The sequence below is a fragment of the Gopherus flavomarginatus genome, chromosome 4, assembly GCF_025201925.1.
Source record: "Gopherus flavomarginatus isolate rGopFla2 chromosome 4, rGopFla2.mat.asm, whole genome shotgun sequence".
NCBI lineage: Eukaryota > Metazoa > Chordata > Testudines > Testudinidae > Gopherus > Gopherus flavomarginatus.
Genome location: NC_066620.1, coordinates 95,082,133 through 95,103,756, shown reverse-complemented (window position 1 = coordinate 95,103,756; position 21,624 = coordinate 95,082,133). Strand labels below are relative to the sequence as shown.

General features: G+C 40.1%; 1 protein-coding gene across 2 annotated transcripts in view; it reads left to right on the top strand.

The window, feature by feature from the left end:
- Window positions 1-21,624, top strand: part of IGF2R (insulin like growth factor 2 receptor) — a 91,228-nt gene that overhangs the window by 51,083 nt on the left and 18,521 nt on the right. For both annotated transcript variants that reach the window (XM_050948984.1, XM_050948983.1), the window contains exons 26-40: window positions 316-403; window positions 1,976-2,185; window positions 3,108-3,238; window positions 4,752-4,849; window positions 6,045-6,181; window positions 6,978-7,168; window positions 7,947-8,073; window positions 8,312-8,437; window positions 11,547-11,809; window positions 13,495-13,704; window positions 14,796-14,939; window positions 18,380-18,541; window positions 19,203-19,410; window positions 19,896-20,042; window positions 20,611-20,845. In XM_050948984.1, coding sequence (XP_050804941.1) covers window positions 316-403; window positions 1,976-2,185; window positions 3,108-3,238; window positions 4,752-4,849; window positions 6,045-6,181; window positions 6,978-7,168; window positions 7,947-8,073; window positions 8,312-8,437; window positions 11,547-11,809; window positions 13,495-13,704; window positions 14,796-14,939; window positions 18,380-18,541; window positions 19,203-19,410; window positions 19,896-20,042; window positions 20,611-20,845 — 2,477 coding nt within the window. The remainder of the gene's footprint in view (window positions 1-315; window positions 404-1,975; window positions 2,186-3,107; window positions 3,239-4,751; window positions 4,850-6,044; window positions 6,182-6,977; window positions 7,169-7,946; window positions 8,074-8,311; window positions 8,438-11,546; window positions 11,810-13,494; window positions 13,705-14,795; window positions 14,940-18,379; window positions 18,542-19,202; window positions 19,411-19,895; window positions 20,043-20,610; window positions 20,846-21,624) is intronic.

Genomic DNA, 21,624 nt, shown 5'->3' with positions numbered 1-21,624 from the left:
ACTCTAATAACCAGAAAAGGGAAAATAACATTTTCATTGGCTTTTATTGAATAAAGTTTTATGCTGTGCGATACTAGACTTCCCATTATTACGCAATGAAAGTGGCTTTGTTCCGGGACCTGATTGATAGGGTTAAAAGTACAGACATTGAGTTCGAGCAGACTTGCATCTAATCTTCATGAGTTAGACATACACTTTGATTTTGTTTGTTTTATAAAATGCATTTATCTTCTCCCCCCCCCTCACTGCTTACCCAGAAAGACAAACCTTTAAATATTAGAATTGGTGATTATGCCCCATGTGTTTGTATTGTAGGGCTCACCTATGTTTCAGCATGAGGATGGTTGTGAATTTGTGTTTATCTGGAGAACCCTGGCAGCCTGTCCTGTCCATAGAGCAGAAGGTAAAAACAAGTCTCTAAACTGGAATTAAATATGAAATGTGATCTTATTCCTTAATATTACAACAGTTTTTATTCACCATGCTTTTGTGGAAATACTTATGTAATTGCTCTTTCGTACACAAAATCTGAGTACTAAAGGCTCATCTTGGTTATGAAGAGAGAGCTTTTAGTATCTGAAAAATCCACTGACCTGTGATGGTGACAAAGAAACAAGTTGTGTACTTTTATGGTACGCTGTGCTTCACGAAAGTTACAAAGTGTAACCCTTGGGTAGGGTGTGGCAGCACAGGTGTCCGACTCAGGCTCATAAACTTAGCCGTCATGCTGGTTGGAGCTGGGTACGTTTTTATTTCAAGCTCTAATGTTAAATGTCATGAATTCCAAAGAAGCCTTCTGGTAACTTCTGTGTGCCATTGTGATCCTGAACCTAGTTTTTCTCTGTTTAAATTGTTAATGATGTATAAGCAAAAATCAGAAGTTTTGTTATAAAAGTACTCTGAACCATTATTATTACTCTTGATAATGCTGTAGGATCAGTACTGCTGCAAAGGCCAATCCTATTAAGATTACCTTTCTTTAGGCCCTAGTAAGCTTGTGGCATGTGGAGGGAATAGCTCTAAATATATGGTGATGATTCTCAACACACAGGTGTCTTGGTTTGATTAAAATCTGTGTTTTAAAAACGTGGCACAAGAACCTTAGCTGGTGTAAATCAGTGTAGTTCCATCCATTGAAGGCAGTGAAGCTGTCCTGACTTACACCATCTTAGGGTTTGCCTCTTCAAGTTGCAGTTTAATCCACAACTACTCTAGTTCTTACGTTTAAATAAAGCTGTGATATATAAATAAAGTTACGTAAGTATACATTATGATGTCTGAACATAGATCTGATCTGCAGTGGCAATTCCTGAGTCGTCTTTGTCCACTGTTGTCACCCGATGCTTAGAGAAAGGTGTAAGAGTGCTGCACTAGACAGAAGTGGGATAAGCTGCCCATCCAAAACTGCTCTCCTCCTTGCTACCTCACTACTCATTCTCTATTTGCAGATGATTAATAAATAAAGGTCCTGGACCTGGCGCTCCTCCACTTTTAACCTTTTAGCATGATGAAAGTTGACTAATCCTGCTCTGTCCTGCTTCCTAGACAGTTTTTGATCTGTGGCCATATTTTGTCTCATGAGTTTATTTTTGAATACTGCTTTAAAACAGTGAAAATTTTAAGTTTTTAATCTAACAATTTTAAGAGGTTATTAAATTGTTGAGCTTTTCTCTTAATTGTCACGAAAAGCTAAATAAAAGAGTGAAACTCTTAAGTGGCTTCTCACATGAACAGAAATGAGTTGCTTTAACTGAAGTGGCCTTCCAATAAAGTTTGGAGCAAAATTTTACTCTAGGGTTCTTAGGAGTGATCGGCAGGAGGCTGCCTAGTAAGGACTGTCATTTTGTGCAGGTTTGACGCAGGTCTGTGTGTGTGTGTCTGTCTGTCTGTGTGTGTGTCTCTCTCTCTTGCATAGCTTGTGTTTAGCTGTTAATGTATTTGCAATTTAAGCCTTCTGTTAACTTTTGATTTAAAGGAGATAACTGTCAAGTGAAAGATCCAAGGTACGGTTTTGTGTATGATCTGAGGCCCCTTTCTGAGAAGGAGAAGGCAGTGAGTACAGATGAATATGACTACTATTTCAGAGTCTGTGAGAGAATAACAGAAGCGTGCCCTCAGGTGAATCGTCTGAGCAATGTGTCGTCATGCCAAGTAAAGAAGCAAGACCACTCTGTTAAAGTAGCAGGTATAGTAGTTGTTGGGTTTATTGAGAGGAGTTGGGAGAGGGTTGCTATGTCACTCTGGAAGTGAGAGTGCAGCTTTTCAGTGCCACTGTGCATCTCTGAGAAGTACAGAACCCACTGCCAAGCAGATCTTAATATAAATTAGTAAAACATCATTTAAGGAGCAGCTCCTACTTCTGTGTTCCTAAAATGGCTTCTGCATAACTAGACGCTATCCTTACCATCTCCTTCTGACTCTAGTCAATGATGCCCCATATCCAGTTATCAGCTTTGAATAAGTCCTATACTGCCACTCAACTATAGGGTACAGACCACAGTGAATCAGATGCTCAGGTTGGGAGCGACTGAGAGCACTGCATCTGCTGACGCGACTTTCTATGAATCTTCACTGGCTAATGCACAAGTGTCAATGACAGGCTGTGGGGGAGCAGAGTCCCTTCTCTTACTGGAGGCTGTTTGTAACATAGTGCTTTGAAGGGAGTTAAGGGGCAGATGAGGTGGCTACATTGGCTGGCAAATGAAGGACTGTGGCTTCAGCGAAAAATGTCAGGATGATTCCAGAGTAGAGAGAAGAACTGTACACGTTCTGTGATCTAGCTGGCAATGATGGTAAAGACATTGCAGAAGAGCACACGAGGCCTCTGACTATATGGCAGTCTTTCTGCATAGAAATTCTTTTTCACAGCTAAGATTGAGTTATTCAATGTAGCTAAAAAACCTAATATCACCAGAAACCTGTAACTTCTGTCATGATCTGAGACAGTATGGGCAGAAATGTATACTTACTGTCCCTTACCTAGTCCTTGTGACCTTGCTGGCAGAAGTATTGACTAGAACTATGCAAATGTACTGGATTAGCTTTCTATATTTAGATTCAAATAGTAATTTGCTTCTATTTCAACTTTTTTCTATATAATTTAAAAGGTTTATATACTGAGAAGCTGACCTTTGAACATGGATTAATAAAAATCAACTATACCAGTGGGGAGAGATGTCACAAAATATATGAGCGCTCAACTGCCATATTTTTTTACTGTGATCACAACACTCTGGAGGTTAGTATATCTTTTGTACACTGAAGTCTTTGGGAACTGCAGAAAGAATAGTTTCTGAAATTATTCATATGAGTTACCATACTCAGAGGGCTGGGGAGACAAGTGTAAGGGAAACTATGTATCTTCTTGTTAAAGAAGGATTACACTTTTTTCTTGAAACAACACTTCTCACTGCCTCCCTCCCCCCATTCCTGACTGAGTTAAATTATTTTGTTGTCCTCCTTAGTTGTGGGATAATGTGGCTAGATAGAAAATGCATCAGCAGCTAAATGAATGGCACCCTGAGGTGACATCTGGATGTCTGCCTGGCATGATGTGGGGACCTCAGGGAAATCTCCAGCACCATTCCTCTTACTGGAGAATTACTATGACTACAGAAGCTGAATCATGATCCCTCAACTGGCTTTTAAAGGAGATTGGAAAAGGATCTTTCTTTATAAGGGAATAATTTGATTTTAAGTGTAAAACGCATGGCATGAGAATGAGTAGCTTGTCCTACAGAAGAACAGGGCATTCTTTTGTTACACGTTAACAGATATTATATTTTTTATAAGAAATATACCTTGTAAATGAATTATTAGAAGATACAGAATTCTAGGAAATATGTTCATCTTGATCATGCTAATCTTGCCCCTACAAACAGTGGTAGATTCCACCTTTTTAAGTCTGCCTGATGCTTAGTAAGAGTGTGCTTTATGCCAAGTTGAAACACAAACTTCCAGAAGAGCTGCATTGCAGAGCATGACTAACTTCCTGGAATATACTCGTCTGAGGATTAGGCCTCTTAGTTTGGAAGAAATATATTGCTGCACTGCCATGTTCCCAAAAGCCCCAACTTTCCAAAGCCAGGACTGCTTTATTTTTTTATGGCCATATTGGCACTTCCAGTTCTGCCACCCCCCAATGAACCAAATCTGTCCCTTCATAAATGCAATTAATTTACATCTTCACAGGGCTATTTCTGTAGCCCTCAGTATCACCTTGAAGGTGAAGGTGGCCCTCCTCCTCCTGATCCCTCTGCTCCTTTTTCCCTAACCCATATTCTGAAAGGACCAGTGGCTATGGGGTTGCTCTGCTTGCCTACTCCCATTTTGGAGGAACTGGGCAGAAGCAAACAGTTCTAACCACTCTGTTTCCTCTTTTCCCATTTCCTTCCTGGTTAAAGAAACAGTGGCCTTTATGCTGCTCTGCTACTCCTCCCTTCCTACAGTCCTCTAGAAGAGCCACTGGTTCTTGACCCTTTCCTGTGGGTAACATTTTTACATGCCCTTGATGAATGGCACTTTTCTGAGCTCTGGTTGTGTATACACAACTTTAGGACTGGTAACATGTGAAGGTATCCTCTGCATTCAGCTGTATACTGTTAGATCTCTGATTGGTGTCTTGTCTAACTGCACTAATGTTCGAAAACCAAATGAGGAAGTAGGGGAAATTTTGTTCACTGCTGTATTTAGAGAAGTGAAATGTAAACTTCTCTGCCTCCTTCTTTTTTTTTTTTTTTTTTTTTTTTCAGCCAGTGTTTCTAAAAGAAACTCCCGATTGTACCTACCTGTTTGAATGGCACACCCAGTATGCCTGTCCACCCTTTCGATCCATAGAATGCTCCTACAAGTAAGCTGTGCTTCACTCTGACCTAAACTGCTGATACTGTGATGTGTGCCTATTCAGGAGACATTGTATTCAGCATGAGCAGCTATGATCACAGCCGTTATTTTCTCTCATTGATAATGTGATCCAATGTGAATTTGCGATGGGTTAAATTGTAACGTGTATCACCAATGGACAAGTGCAAATGTAATTCTCTGGGATGGGGAAAACAAACTTAAGCTTATGAACTAATGTTGTATATGGGAATAGACTGCTTTTGGCAAGTCAGGAAGGTTTGACAGTTTAGTGTCAAAACAAACAAACATTGTTAGACGGGGCGGGAGAAGGAGCAGAAAGAGAGGCCAGAGATAATATGAAGCTGTTGGTGTTGAGGTTTTGAACCATTGAAAAGGAGAGATATGTATGATGGAAATTGGAACCTAATGTTTGAATTTGTCTGTATGTGTTGAAATGTAGCTGACAACCAGCGCGTGCGCTCTCTCTGATCCTCCTAGAAGCAAGATAATTTGTGAGGCTTTCCCAGTAAAACATTTTTGAATAGTTCTCTAGGTCAGTTTCACAGAGCTATTAAGGTCAGACGAGACCAGAATTCAGACTAGAGGATCTAATAATGTATATCAGGGTTCATGAAGTTCTTCCCAGATACACCTAGAGTAAGCCCCGAGACTTTAATTAGACTAAAGCATTTAATCCTCAGAAGATTAAACTGTGTGCCACAGGCAGGGATCAGGGGAGACTGAGGTCCCCAGGTGCCAGAGGTCTCTGCAGTGCCAGGGAATTGATTTAGGTGAGAGAGACCCAGCTGGTCCTAGCATGTTAACCATACCCTGTGCTTCAGAGGAAGGGAGGAAAAAAAAAATCCCCAGTGCCCCAGCCCATCTGACCTGGGGGATAACTCCTTCTTGACCCCAAATCTGGCAATCACTGTGCTTTGAGTAAGACGCGCCAGCTAGGGACCTAGATAGGGTGGACCGATGTTACAGAGAATCCTCTATCTAATGGCTGCTCTTGGCAAACCTACGAGGTGAGACCTGGCTGAGATGCTGCTAATAACCTACTGTTGGTGTAGGAGTTCCAGACACTTCCTGCATGTAGCATTTTCCCATGAATCAGTGCAGAATTGTTGATCCAGCATGGTGGTCTGCTTTTGGAGGTGGCTTTGATTCATCTAAATGTAAAACTGTTTCGTTTAATGCAGAGACGACAAAGGAAACTCATTTGATCTTTCACCTCTGACACGGCATAGAGAAAACTGGGAAGCTATTCCAATGTCTGGCTCAACACAAAAATACTATATTAATGTCTGCCAGTCTTTAGTACTACATGCAGGGGCAGGTAAGAGCAAGAGAAATACATATTTAAATGTCATTGGTAGTTGTGGGATCAAAACAGGAGGAGAGACAGCCCTGTCTCCTCTCCCCACTGTGCCAACAGCAAAACAAAAGATCACCAGGCACAGCTGTGGCTTGTGGGCAGCAGAGTGAAGGCCAGTGCTTAGGGTCAGTTTCATTGTAACCAATGGTGGAGTTCCCCCGCAGCTCTTTTCTTTACTTCCACCACCTCAGTCTGTCTTCACTACTCTCTAGCTCTTCCCCCTTTATTCTAAATCTGCCATAGATCTTGGGGGTGGGCAAGATGGCACAGAAGAGCATCACTGGAGGAGGGTGACCTTTTGAGAAGGTTGCTTCTCTCTAGCCCCATGGAGCTTATCCTAGATTCTTTGCCAGGTGTCTAGGGGCAGGTATTCTGGCAGCTGATCCGTGCAGTAGCAGACCTCCCTTCTAGCAGCCACAGCTGTGGCTGGTTCCTTCAGCTGCTGCATGACCTTGTGAGTGGGAGGTGAAGCTGTATAAAGGAAGCAAAGAGCCCTTGAGGATGAGTGTCCCAAGTGACTAAGTGTCCAAAATTAACATAATCCGTTCTTTTCAAGACTGAGGTCACCCATTTAAAGTGGCGGTCAAGCTAAGCATTTCTTTTAAAGTGATGTTGATGAGTAGCATTAGCACTTTGCTGCTAGGATATATGTTTAAGAATCCCTTGTTTCATAAACATGCATACTAAACTGTTAGGACAACTGGTGATGGAGTCACAGAGAGCAAACATCACATTTCTGCATTCGTCTCTTGTCTAGGGTCTTGCCCATCAGATGCAGCTGCCTGCTTAGTGGATGGTTCCAAATATATAAATCTAGGTGAGGTTGCTGATGGACCACGATGGGAAAATGGCATTTCTGTTCTAAAGTATGTAAATGGGGAGCCATGTCCAGACAAAATTCGCAAAAGGACAACAATAATACGCCTCAAGTGTGATGAAAGCAGAGTTGTAAGTATGGTACTGCTAGTAGGGTTTTATCTTGCTGTGACGTATCCACTTTTCTGCGAAGGAAAAATGCTCACCGCTATTTTGGGGTGAGGCAAAAACCCTTTTGGTGCAATTGGATTGGAACTAGCTGTGGGATGTAAGGAAGGAGTTGAGCTCCTGATCTGAGACTCTTAGAATTTGAGCGACTGACCAGAAAGGTCTTTTTCATTTCTAATATGCCTGCTAGTGCAGAGTTTTTCTCTCTAGTACGTAGTCCAACATTTTCTCTAGCTTTCAGATATACCCAGCAGTGGAGTTTCCATTACTTGCTGTGGGAAAGTATTACACAGCTGAAATAACCTTACTTCTTGAAGAATCCTGTTCCTCCTGCCCTGATATATGGGCTAAATGTTCCTTTTTAATTTATCTTGTTGCACAATTATATATGCCACCCTCTGTGTTCACACCCTGAAAATATTTATTAACAGATTGTTACCTGGCTCTCACCTTTTTAGTCATCACAGCCCACTCTCACAAGCTGAGTTCTTTAACTCTCCTCATGCCATCTCTCCTGCCCATCATCACTTCTGTTGCTGTTACTCTGATCTTCTTCTGCCTTGTCAGTATAAAATGACCAGAACAGAATATAGGAGTCTAAGTGCTTTCCCACCAGAGTGGGACTAGATAGATTTGGCCTAAGTGGTAAATGCAGTAAGGACAGTCTGTTACATTTAAATGTTTGCCGTACCTATGTGAAGATACTTTGATTCATCTCTCTCAAATCTTCTGTGTTTTTCAGGAGTCTAAACCAGAATTAGTAACTACTATTGAAGAATGTGAATATACTTTCTTATGGTTCACTGCTGCTGCATGTCCTCTGAAAAGAAATGTTCAAAATGACTGCAGAGTAACCAACCCTGCTACAGGTAAGGCAGACCCTGAACGGATTGTTGCCTCAGAAAATTCCAGCATTGGATTCCTCTGAAGTAGCTTAAAAGGCAAATAATTGTCAAAACTGGTTAGTGCCTTTAGGGTATCCTGTGGAGTCAGGAGCGCTGGGCTGTGATTCTTAAGCATCTCTTTAAAAAGCCATTGCTTGTTTGACTCAATTTTATTTATTTTGATTCTGCAAAAGGAATAAATTCTTCCTTGTTCTCCCTGCAGGCCATCTCTTTGACCTGAATTCTTTAAAGAGAGAGTCTGGCTACAGACTCTATGACAGCAAGAAAAGAAGAACGCTTCAGCTGAATGTTTGTAATGAAGCTAAAAGCCCATGTGGTAGTGGGGTTGGTAAGTTTGTTTTGTTTGCTTTTTCTGAATTTACCTTCTGTGCTTGTAAATAGTAAGCCACAACACTAACAATAGATCAGTCAGTGAAACACTCTGCCTAAAGAAAAACCTGTTTTTCCTCACAGTATTAAACACTAAAACATACAAGTGGGCAAGAGATAATGGAATATAATGCACTGATACGTGGGGAGATAGAGGTAGTCTGGTTGGGACTCAGTGGTGCAAAATACTTTAAAATCATAAGAAATGTAACATGTTAGCAATGGAGTTAGAAATGGACAACATTTTTTGTGGAGAAGTGAATGTTGTTGCTCAGTCCATGTCTAAACAGAAGCCCTTCTCTCTGGACCATGGAGACAGGCCCGTAGCTCTGACTGCAAGCAGGGAATAGGGCTAGTCCTTTGTTGAATTCTTCAGAGTTCTCAGCCTCTGGGCATGTTCAGGCAGCATGCTATGGGTCTCTGCTTTGGGACAAGACTTGGGAATTTGTGTTGAGCCCTCTGTCTTAAAAGAACAAAAAAACAAAACACTTGGCACTTGGAACAAAAATCAGGGAAAGATATGGTTCCCAGAAGATGGAAATCTGCCTCTTTTCAAGAAAACTAAACTCCCCCCCGCCCAATCACTTGTAAACAGCTGATTGCAAAACTGACCAGAAACACTACAAATAACAAGCAGCAGAAACTCCATTAAACTGTTTTAGGTTGTGGAGTGACATGTGACAGTCACCAATATAATTTAAGTTTTTTCAGCCAAACTATTTAAGGAACAGCTGTGACTCCATTTCAGTTCAGTGAGACTTTATTAACATGACAAGTTATACAAGTGCTACCAAATTGTAAGAGAGACCCCCCTTGGATATGTATTGTGACCCTTCTTCCAACAACCTCAAACTGCACTCAAATTTAAGGAAATAAATGTGAATTCAGACCTGTATGTTAGGAAACCACTTACAAGGCATAGTGGCTATCATGAGACAGAAGAGCACTTCTGCTAGTGCATTTAGTTATGCCTGGGGGAATTCTGTGCCAAAATTAATTCTACGCACAATATTTTCAAATTCTACAAAATTCAGCATATTTTTTGTCAAAATAACACAATATAATCACACCAGTTTCAATTATTTTTGCTCATTTATTTCAACATACCTGTCATCAAGTATGTCTGTAACAATACAGACAACAAAAGAGATTCAGGAAATGTTTTTTGCCAAATAGATTCCTTACTAGGCGTATTAATACAGAACTCTGAGTAATTGATTTATATGACAATACAGAACCGTATTTTCCACACCCCTCAGAAGCAGTGCAAAGGTTTGGGGGTGTCAGGTAACGGGGTGGCTGAGGGAGAGTGAAGTAAATGGCTCGGAAGGAGCCTGGGTGTGAACTTCAAGGGTTGTTTAGTATGGGGAAAAGTATGGAACAGGTTTTTTATTTTTTGGGGGGGTGGGGGGGGGGAAGACAGGGAGAGACTGTTAGCGAGCTTCCCCCATGCAGACCCTGGCTGGCCCCTAGACTCTCCCATTCAGTCAGGCACACCTGCCCCTGTCCACTTGTGTGTCTGTGCCCTCACTCAACCACTCCCCGACCCTATGTAGCTCCTCCCCTCCCCCATCGCTGTGTGTCTCTGCACCTCCCTCCACTCTCATTCAGCCCCTGCCCCAGTCTGTCCTCCCCCCCATTACCCCTTATGAGCACCTGTCTGACACCCCTCTCCAGCACCCCACAGACCCTGTCTCCTGGCCTGACAAGTGCTGGGAAGGCAGCTCTCTTCTCTTGCTGCTGGGAGCTGCAAATTTGGTCTGTTGCTACAATGCCCTCTAGTGGGGAAAAAGGAAGGACTGCTTCAACATTTTGACAGCAGCTTTTTTTTCTACATGGAAAAAAAAAATCTACAGGGTTCATTAAATATACACGCACACAGTAATGCAGATTTCCCTCAGGAGTAATTTAGTATAAATGTAGTCTACACTAGGTACTAATCCCATCCCTAAATCAGACTTCCAGTGGTGACCTGTTAAGAGGATGTTTAATAAATCTTTATGTAGCAGACTAATCTGGTCTAGAAGACTGACACAGTGGTGTTCTCCCATATTAAGTGTCCACTACAGTAGTAGGTAAGGTGTTATCTGCCATGTAGTAAAACTGAACTAACAGGCCTTGGAAGCCTATGGCAGGCAACGTTTAAGATTTAGTATAGAAACACTTGCACTGATGCAACAAAGCTGTGGGATTCTGGCTGGGGTGAAGGAATTAGAACTCTCCTCTCTCTTAAACAATCTTTAGTTGATGACACGCAAACTGCACTTTTAGAATTGAAAAGAGAATCAACACTGATAGTCCACACTTCACTGATCCATTTATGGCTAAGTATCACAGCATGTCAGGTATAATGTCCTTTGCTACTCTGTGTGGCCCCATATTCTGACCCATGGTGGCTGCAGTAGTACCCCTGTCAGAGTTCTTACAGTCTACCAGATAAATATGTAATTCCACAAAGGATGACAGTTAACATCATCACTTCAAATGTTGTCTGCCTGTAACTGCTTTGAGTAATTTATACTGATCTCTCTCTAATATAAAGAGATATTAATACCCAAAGGGCTTAACACCCATCAAATAGGCAAGTAACCTACCTTATTTCATCTTAGACAAAAAGTCCATTTCTGGTTTTTCAGGGGCTAATGTTCTTTGCATCCTTATAATTTAAAAGAAGCAAATGTCTAGTTCCAAATGTTTGCGGGGAGATGAGGAATGGGGGGCCAGGACTAGGAGTGGCTATAGTAAAACTTTGCCTGTTACCTTTCATCTTGACTGAATGTTCTACAGGCACCATGCCCTTTTGATGTTGGTAAAATGTTGATATTTAAACATGTGGTATCAACTACTTGCACCACTATTGAGGGGTTTTTTAATTTGGAAAAATTTAAAAATTTTAAACCTTGTTTGGGGGGGAAAAGGTAATAATTCAGAATGCTTTTAGTCCTAGTTTAAGACCACTGTAGGATTTAAGGAACAATCGTAATTTACCACACAATTACACAGTACGATCAGATTATTCATTTTCTTTCCTAGCCAATAACTTTTGTCCCCATTTTACTTTAATTTAGGTGCCTGCATTATTGGTGGTCAGAAGCCAATTAATGCTGGAAGACTGAGTAAAATGTTGATTTATGAGGATCAGCTGTTGAAGCTTGTCTACTCAGGGGGAGATCCCTGTCCTGCAAATGCTCAATTGAAACACACAAGCTTTTTTAGCTTTGTATGCAAGTCTGATGCTGGAGCTGGTAGCCAACCTGTGCTTTTGTCCTTTGATGAGCAGACATGCACCCATTACTTTTCTTGGCATACTACTTTAGCCTGTGAGGAGGAGGTAAGAGAATCAACAAGTCTTTCTGAAACAGAAACCACAGACACAGTACAATGGAAAAAACATTCTGCTTCTTGTTAACGTCGTCTTGATGTGGCAAAAGTGGTGTTCTTTAAATTCTACATTTCAAGGGAAAGGTCTCATCTCATATTGTACCGTAACTTATAAAGAAGTTCATAGCAGAATTCTTTTTTAGCAGTGAGTATAATTTTGTGTTACAGTAAAAGGTACAAGTCTGCTACCAGGTAGTACTTGTAATCAAAGGATTTCTAGTTTCGGTACTTATTGACCAATCTGAGAGTACTCTTAACAAGAGCAGAGAGGGCGTTTTCAGATGTTAACCTCTGAGTTAATGTGACACGCTTTTGATAGCTTGTAAGATAACTCATTTCACTATTGAGTACCTTGAAAGATATACTGTAGCTGAAACAGGAATTATGGACCTGATGCAGAAATTTCACGGTGGGGCTCTGTGGCCTGTTACGCAGATAAGGTTACGTGATCATAATGGTTCCTTCTGTCCTTAGAAGTCTATGACGTATTTTGCAGTTGCTTTTCTCCTAGCTACCATTCAGAACCCCAAAACTTTCATATGATTTATGAGAAACATAGACACTATACTTTCTGGCACCAAGAAAATCTGAGAAACATGATTGTACAATGGAAAAAAAGTTTACTGGATTGTAATTAAATGGCTTAAATGCTGTACTTGGAGTATACGCCCATGACCTGATTTCGAGATTGCTACTGAGTTTGCTGACCCTTTGAGACATTTTTATGGCTGCCTACTGTGATGGGGCAAGGCCAGATGGTTACAGTAAAGTAGTAAGGAACAGGTATGTTAGCCCCAGGCTAAACAAATCCCTGGTATCATGGTAACCAAGTGGCAGTTACTCCAGGTTAATCAAGACAGCTACATTGATTGGGACACCTGAAGCCAATCAAGGGCTGGCTGGAACTAGTTAAAAGCCTCCCAGTTAGTCAGTGATGGGGGCATGTGAGGAGCTGGGAGCAAGAGGAGCAGGGAGCTGAGAGTGAGAGGGTGTGCTGCTGGAGGATTGAGGGGTACAAGCATTATCAGACACCAGGAGGAAGGTCTTGTGGTGAGGATAAAGAAGGTGTTTGGAGGATGCCATGGGGAGTAGCCCCTGGAGTTGTAGCTGTCATGCAGCTGTTACAGCAGGCACTATAGACAGCTGCGATCTGCAGGGCCCTGGGCTGGAACCTGGAGTAGAGGGCAGGCCCTGGTTCCCCCCAAACCTCCCAACTCCTGATCAAACACAGGAGGAGTTGACCCAGACTGTGGGTTCCACCAGAGGGGAAGATCACTGAGGTGAGAAAAACCACCAATAAGCGCAGGACCCACCAAGGTAGAGGAGGAACTTAGTGTAGTGTGACAAAGAAATTACACACCAGTTCTTCATTTGTCTCTCTCTTAGTGGCGAATCTGGGCCCAAAGTCATAAACATTAAATAAAAAAATCCCATTTCCTCTAACAAATATAAATTATGTAGATTACTGTCAGTAGCTAAGCAAACAGCAACAAATGCAGTTTTACTTAGAGGCTCTCCAAATTGAATTTGAAATTTAATTCCACTTGAAATTAATTCTCTGGCCAGAGGGAGAAAGGGAAGTATCATTGTATAATAGACAGTTTCCATAGAGGCATCACATTTGTTTTCTAACAGGTGAAATGCTCAGTGCTGAATGGCAGCTCAGTTATTGACCTCTCCCCTCTGATCCATCGAACTGGTTATTATGAGGCATTTGCTGATGAGTTAACTGACCGCACTCCAGATTTCTATATTAACATCTGTGAGCCTCTGAATCCAGTCGCAGATGTCAACTGCCCACCTGGAGCGGCTGTCTGCATGGATCCTGTTAATGGACCCCCCATAGTAAGTATGGTGGAACTATTAGCACTGAAATATTTTGAGATCCTGTAACTCTGACAACTCCTTCGAATAACACCTCTTACCCCAATGAAACTGATCTGATTATGAGTTTTTGGGGGAAAGGTCGATTAAAACTACAGCTGCAAAATCCTGCCCTATCACACCATTTGTCACTTCTCCTCAAACTGTTTCCACGTCTTGTATCACCATGGCTATCCTCTGAGTTGGAAAGACCCACTGGCATTGCAGACTTTAGTCTTCTGTGATATATACCGGCAGCTCACACCAGGATAGATCCAAAACATTAGTCAAATATGTCTCATTTTTGGTTTATATTTAGCAGTACCTACTAGGTGTTTGGATTGGTGAGCAGAAAGCTTTTAAGTAGTCACCTATATATGATGGAGAAAAGATGCTAGCCATAAAATTAATAGTGTCCTAAATATGAAGCTGTATGGGTCCCAGTGTGTAATGAAATGTAATTACAGGTGAATTATCTCCAAAACCTTACGTGAACATTTGACTACCAGATATCTTGGCTTGCAAAGCAACAGTTGAAGGTGAAATTGGGTTTGAAGGTGATGGTAACTCACCATCATAAGGAAGGTTGCTAGGGATGTTGACGTTTTCTCTTGCTGAATCTTAGTGAAGATTAACTTACAAAAATGTGCATCAAGAGTCAGTAAAGGCTGTGCGCAAGTGAAACTAGTATTTTAAGTGATGCAATTTCTTTATACTTGAGACTTTGGATGCTTCCGTGTTGGCTAAGAAGAAATCCATTTGTTACTTGAAAACAGCACTCTTTCTTGGGCTAATGACACATCTTGCACACAAGATGTGAAATTTTGTTGGTTTATTGTGTGCTGTTTTTTCAAGCTTACCCTTCATTTATCATAGTGAGTGGTCATCTTCTATTTTAAGATCTAATCAGAGTACATCCAAGGAGAGCAGTTGTAATAGGGCATGATTTTTCAGAGGTGTTCAATACCTCTGTTCTCACTTAAGCCAAGTAGCTGTATCTTCCATTGACTTATCTGAAAACTGGGCTGTAGTATTTAATATGCCGTTACTAATCAATGTTTTTGCTCATTCAGGATATTGGTCGCATCACTGGACCTCCAAAAATAAATCCCGCAGTAAATGAAGTTTATATCACTTTTAACAGTACAACTGCTTGTGAAGCAGACAAAACATTCAGCTCTCTTATTGTATTCCATTGTAAAAGAGGAACAAGTCTGGTAAGAAACCTTTGTTTAACATTTTATAGTGACAATACAGATTTTAGTGTAGGAAAAGGAACAATAGTAAATGTATTGCAAAATGGGAAGTAACCAATGAGAGAGTGTAAACTTTGCACGTCCCTAATGAATTTCTATTTTGAACTCTAACCAAAACTAGTCAAGAAAAAATTGAGTAGTTCATGGAAAGACAGCAAGCTGCAGAAGATGGTTTCCATTTTATGTCCTGAAAGAAAATTTAGTCCTTTGTTCAGTTATTTTAAGATACATATTTTTAGGCAGGCGGCAAATTACGCAAATTGCAAGCTATCTGAGACTTTGAGTTAATTTAGTTTAGTGGTAGCTTATTGTTAACATTAAACTTCCTCTTAATACTATCTCTGATCAGCCTTAGCCCTGTACCAAAAGGAAGGAGTGGAATTTTTTGGCTCGTGGAGGAAAACATTAGAATTTATTTGAATGTTTCCTTCGTACCCAGTGTGCCATTTTCCCTGATTTAAAGACCAAAGATATCTTGTTACAAAATGTTAAAGCTGCCTGGTTAAGCACTCAAGACAGGAAATGTAATAAATCTTAAATGTTCTTCTATTGTAGTTGTTTGATTACGTTTAAAAATACATATTTTATATAAATACCAGGGCTGTCAATCGCACGAGTTAACTGCGATTAACTCAAAAAAATTAATCACAATTACTCACACTTAGAACAATAGAATACTAATTTGAAATTTATTACATGTTTTTGGATGTTTTGTACATTTTCAATATTGATTTCAATTACAACACAATACCAAGTACACCGTGCACACTTTCATATTGTTATATTTGATTGCAAATATGACTGTAAAAATGATAAAAATAGTATTTTTCAATTCACCTCATACAAGTACTGAAATGCCATCTCTTTATCGTGAAAGTGTAACTTACAAATGCAGATTTTTTTTTTTTGGTTACATAACTGCACTCAAAAACTCAAGTGTAAAGCTTTAGCGCCTACAAGTCCACTCAGTCCTCCTCCTTCTGCCAATCACTAAGACAAAGTTTGTTTACATTGACGGGAGATACTGCTTCCTGCTTCTTATTTACAATGTCACCTGAAAGTGAGGACAGCCGTTTGCATGGCACTTTTGTAGCCAGTGTTGCAAGGTGTTTACATGCCAGATATCTATGCTAAACATTTGTATGCCCCTTCATGCTTCAGCCACCATTCCAGAGGACATGCGTTTATGCTAATGTTGCTGCTTAAAAATAAATAAATAAATGCATCAGTTAAATTTGTGACTGTACTCCTTTGTGGGGAGAATTGTCTCCTGTTCTTTTATCCACATTCTGCATATATTGCACATTATAGCAGTCTCGGATGATGACCCAGACGTTTGTTTAAAGAACATTTTCACAGCAGATTTGACAAAATGCAAAGAAGATACCAATGTGAGATTTCTAAAAATAGCTACAGCACTGGACCCAAGGTTTAAGAATCTGAAGTGCCTTCCAAAATCTGAGAGGGATGAGATGTGGAACATGCTTTCAGAAGTCTTAAAAGAGCAACACAAACCACCAAAAAAGAAAATCAGCCTTCTGCTGGTGGCATCTGACTCAGATGAAGAAAAGAACATGAATCAGTCTGCACTGCTTTGGATCGTTATCAGCAGAACCCATCATCAGCATGGAAGCTTGTCCTCTGGAATGGCAGATGAAGCATGAAGGGACATGTGAATCTTTAGTGCATCTGACATGTAAATATTTTGTGATGCCAGCTACAACAGTGGCATGCAAATGCCTGTTCTCACTTTCAGGTAACATTGTAAACAAGAAACAGGCAGCATTACCTCCTGCAAATTATAACCAACCTTGTTTGCCTGAGTGATTGGCTGGCCAAGAAGTAGGATTGAGTGGACTTGTAGGCTCTAAAGTTTTACATTGTTCTATTTTTGAATGTAGGTTTTTTAAATATAATTCTACATTTGAAAGTTCAACTTTCATGATAGAGATGGCACTACAGTACTTGTACGAGGTGAATTGAGAGTCTATTTGTTTTTTACAGTGCAAATATTTGTAACCAAAAATTAATATTAAGTGAGCACTGTACACATTAATTTCACTTACAGCACAGAATACAACGTTTGAAAATGTAATAAACGTTCAAAAATTTAAAATAAATGGTATTCAATTGTTTAACAGCACAATTAATCACAATTTTTTAAATCGCTTGATAGCACTAAAAGACTAAAGCTGGTCAGAAAAACATTGATGGAGATTTTTCTGTCAAAATGCTTTTTTGATACTGTCTTTCTCCAAAATTTTGTTTAGGAGCAAAAGTGAAAAGTTCCAAAAATGTCAAAATGAGACATTTCAGCATTATCAGAACACTTCAATTTTTTGTTTTGAAACTTTCTCTTACATTCTATTAATAAATAAAGAGTTTATTAGAATATAAAACAAATTTTGGCAATTAGAAGACAAGAGGAAATGGTAAAGATCAAACTCGGACAAAGAACAAGAACAAGTGGGAATATGTGTGCCTTGGAGCACTAGTATTGAAGAATGGGAGTTGTGAAGATGCCATAAAATGAAGAATCAGACTTGCCACTACAGCATTCAGCGAACTCTGCAAGGCTAAAAATATTTCAATAAATATGAAAATCAGTGTACGTGAGAACTATCATGGCGATACTGCTGTACAGGTCAAAATGCTGGAGTATGAGGAAAGCTGATGAATGAAAGATCTTGACTGCAGAAATGAACTGGCTGAGGGAAATACTGAGAGGTTCAAGGCAGTGGCTGGGGGAAATTAGGGCAAGAAATAACGCTGTTACAGACGAGTCAAGAAAAACAACTAACATGATTTGGACACAAATCAAGAATAGACCCAGAAAGGATGCAGTGCACTGCTATCCACACCAGAGTGCAAGGAACCAAGAAGGCGCTGGATAGATACAGCGAAGAATGGTGTAGAATAGAGAGGTTCTGAACGAAGTTGTGAAGCTAGTACGTGACAAAGTGATGAAAGACTTCATTCAGCCCTATTGTTGCTGTTGAGGTGACAGGTAGGATTTGAAGACTATAAAACAGGTCAAAATCTCTAAACAAAACTTAAACTTAAAAAAAACACCCTGAATTTTCCTTTGGAGAATTTTCAAATTTTCCATTTTTGTTCTGATATGAAACGAAGCCAAAATTTGGAATCTCAAAATACTTTGCAAAACAGCATTTCTGTCTTCCACACAGCTCTAGAAAGGCATGAAAATGGGTGATATGATGGAATAATTTGTGACTGTGACATCTTAGCATTTTGTACTAGTTGTAGTCCTGAGCCAAAGAGTTAGTAAAAACAACCCTGCCAGCAGGAGTCTCCTTTTTACCTCTTCCTCCCCCCGATAACTAGAAATAATCAAACCCACACAGAGTTCATTGTACTGCTTTTGCTATGTTCTGTAACAGGGCAATCCAAAGATGATACGAAAATCTGACTGCAGTTTCGTGTTCGAGTGGGCCACTCCTCTAGTGTGTCCCGATAAAGTGAACATGCTGGGCTGCTCTGTGACTGATGAGCTGTTAAACTACACTTTTAACTTGTCCAGCCTTTCTGGAAGCTCGTACAAGGTAACGTTAACAGTGTTGGGGCTACTGTTCTCAGTAGTGGGGGAATAGCATGCTTTGAAACCAAAGCAGTTAATAGTCATTTGAATAAGCCAGGCGAGCTGAGGAAATCAAGATGAAGAGGCATGTGCATTACATTTCTGTGCCATCTCCAAGAGCCACTGGCATGAAGTTGTGGTACTCTTCCAGACTGCAGCCCTATGGCGGAGACCAGCTACGTACTAGTAGCTCTAGTCCTTCTCTCATAAAATGCTTCATACTAGACTTGCAAAGTTCTTCTCAGGGGTATTCCTCCCCCACCCCTCCAGTGAGGAAGCATCGTTAACTTTTCTGTTACGCATTGTAATTTTAAAAAATGGATACTTGTGCACAGGCCAATCAATATTCATAAAAGCTCCTGGGTGCTACAGTAATATAATCGAGTTTTGCAAGGCTGACCTATTAATATGGCTCAGTACAATAAAACTTTAAAGTGTAGGATATATTTCTTCCCTATGGTCTTTAAATGACTTTCTGTAAAATAATGTCCAATCCCTGTCATCTAAACTTTTTACAAGACTTCAAGTACATAAAGGACTTGGGTAGCTCTCATAGAGTATTGACTGTTAGCTCTAGAGTGTTTTTGTCTTTGTGATGTACGATTCCCTTTTGGATGCTTCTACAGGTGTCTTCTGGATCCAACAGTTATCACATTGGGGTGTGTGCTGAAGTAGCAGATGTTCCCCAGGGAAAATGCATAGATGGGGCAGTGTGCCTGGTCTCTGAAAACAGTGCTGCTTCATTTGGAATCATAAAGGGAATGAAAATGGATTACAGGCATCAGGATGAAACTGTCATTCTGCAGTATACTGGGGGTGATCGGTGCCCTCCAGGTGAGATCCTGTAACTAGCTATAGGTCATTTTATATAAAAATGGTCTGGTCCCATTAGGACACAGAGCAGCCAAAAAACTGCCAGGAAAAAACAGTTTAGCAATAGGAAGATGTAATCCTAGCTCTTGTATAATTAATAGCTTTAAAAACATGATGTTGATTTATATTTATGATCTAAACCTCTGCAAAGAATTTATTTACCTATGCTCAATACAGCCTTTGCTGCATATGTCAGTTCGAAGTGGCTCAGTGAAGGCCTAGCTGTTTGCCCAGAAAGTTAAACTGTGTCTCTTTGCAGTGTCATATTTGATTGCATTTAGACTTGATGTTTCTGTATTTGTGCCTGAATGCTGGGCTGATGGATTTTTAAAACAGAACAGAGAGTAATATATAGGAGAATTATAAACTGCTTTTGATTTATTGCCTGTCATTACACATGGTAACTACAGAGCATATGTTTCAAGGGGTGTCATCTCCATTTGCAGTGACTGAAAAAGGTGAGCTTTGCGTATTCCCCTTCAAATACAAAGGCAAGCGCTATGAGGATTGTATTGTGGACGAAGAAAAACGGCGCTGGTGTGCCACGACTAATGACTATGACAAAGATGGAAAACGGGGATTTTGTGGAAATGGTTAGTAATAGCTTCACTTATCACAGAGATGAAATGATGATGTGCGTGTCCTTGGGCCTGATTCTCAGTTAAACCAAGGCTCTTTTTACATGGCTCTTGCATGATAAGGATGATAGTGTGTGGTTTTCCCTCCTCCCCTCCAATACTGCTGTTGTGTGGGTAAAAGTCCTTTATGAGGAGAAACTATAACATTAGGGTTTTTTTTTAAATCGCATGCTGTTTTCTGATGTCATAAAATGGTGAAAACTATTTTACCTACTAAAAGTTGATCTTCCCATTAAGCTGGAGATAAAAAAAAAAAAAAAAAACAAACCTTAAGATTTGAATTTAATCAGCCTAATGTAGTAAAGTAATGGTACATCGAAGTGATTGTGTTCTGCCTATTTCATGAATCTAACTAATGTAGCTGGGCTAGAAACAAAAATTCATATTTCTTTAATGAGAAGCTATGCTTGATTTTTAGAACGGTTCTCCACTACTGGCTAGAATCATAATTACGCTGCACAGTCCACACGTACATTACAACCTCTCTGTTTTTTTTTCTCTCCATTAATGTATCTCCGCATAGCAACTGGGAATCGAGAAGCTACTATTATTTTCAAGTGTGATGACAGTGCTGGGAATGGGAACCCTCAGCTCCTGAGTGAGACGCTTGGCTGTGCTGTCACCTTTGAATGGAAAACACAGTTTGTTTGTCCTCCAAAGAAGATGGAGTGCAAGTTCATCCGAAAGCACAAAACCTATGATTTAAGAGTGCTGTCCTCACTGACAGGATCGTGGCTCTTTAACTATCATGGGATCACGTGAGTGGTTTTCCCCCTCCCCCCCGACGACCTTTAATCCTTTTTACACAGCAGTTTGTGCGTCAATGGATTGAGATTGAGTTACGTGGTGGGTATATGGAGGGGTGTATATTGGTTTTTCAGTATTTGATAGTCCACATTTAGTAGTTGGTTTGAATTAATTTTTTTTTCTCCAGATCGCAGCCTTTCATGAAGTTTAGGGAACTTGTGACTTCACTGAAACTGTAACTCTGTGCATTTTAGAAATTGAAAGCTGTAAAGAAAGGAGCCTGCTCATCCAACTAACTGGGGAAAGTCACTCTTCGCAAATGGGTACCTTTGCACAGGGTGGATTAAAAACGATGGCATTTTAAAACAAACATCAGATTTTTTTTTATAATATAGCGTCTGTGAATATTCACTTTAATTAGTTAAAGGGAATATCTTCTTATCTTAATCGGTTTATCTTTTTGAGGTTAAATCAAGTTTTATAAATATGACACATGGCCTGCCCTAAATATATCTGCTGCTTTCAGTCTTGACAGTGGAATGAATGCCAGTGTTTGTTTACTTTTCCAACTTGAGTTGAGAAAGTTGGAACTTTGTTTTTCTTTTCCATTCTATGAATAAAGTAAAAGTGGAGAGATGAGATGTACTAGTTCCAGAAAGTTGAAAAACATTGTTACCAGAAACAATGTCTTCGATTAACTACAGTTAATTCTTTTTGTTTAATAAAGAAATTAATTATAATGCAAAACACATTTATAAAAATGTGACTTTATGAATCTAGCACTTTTAAG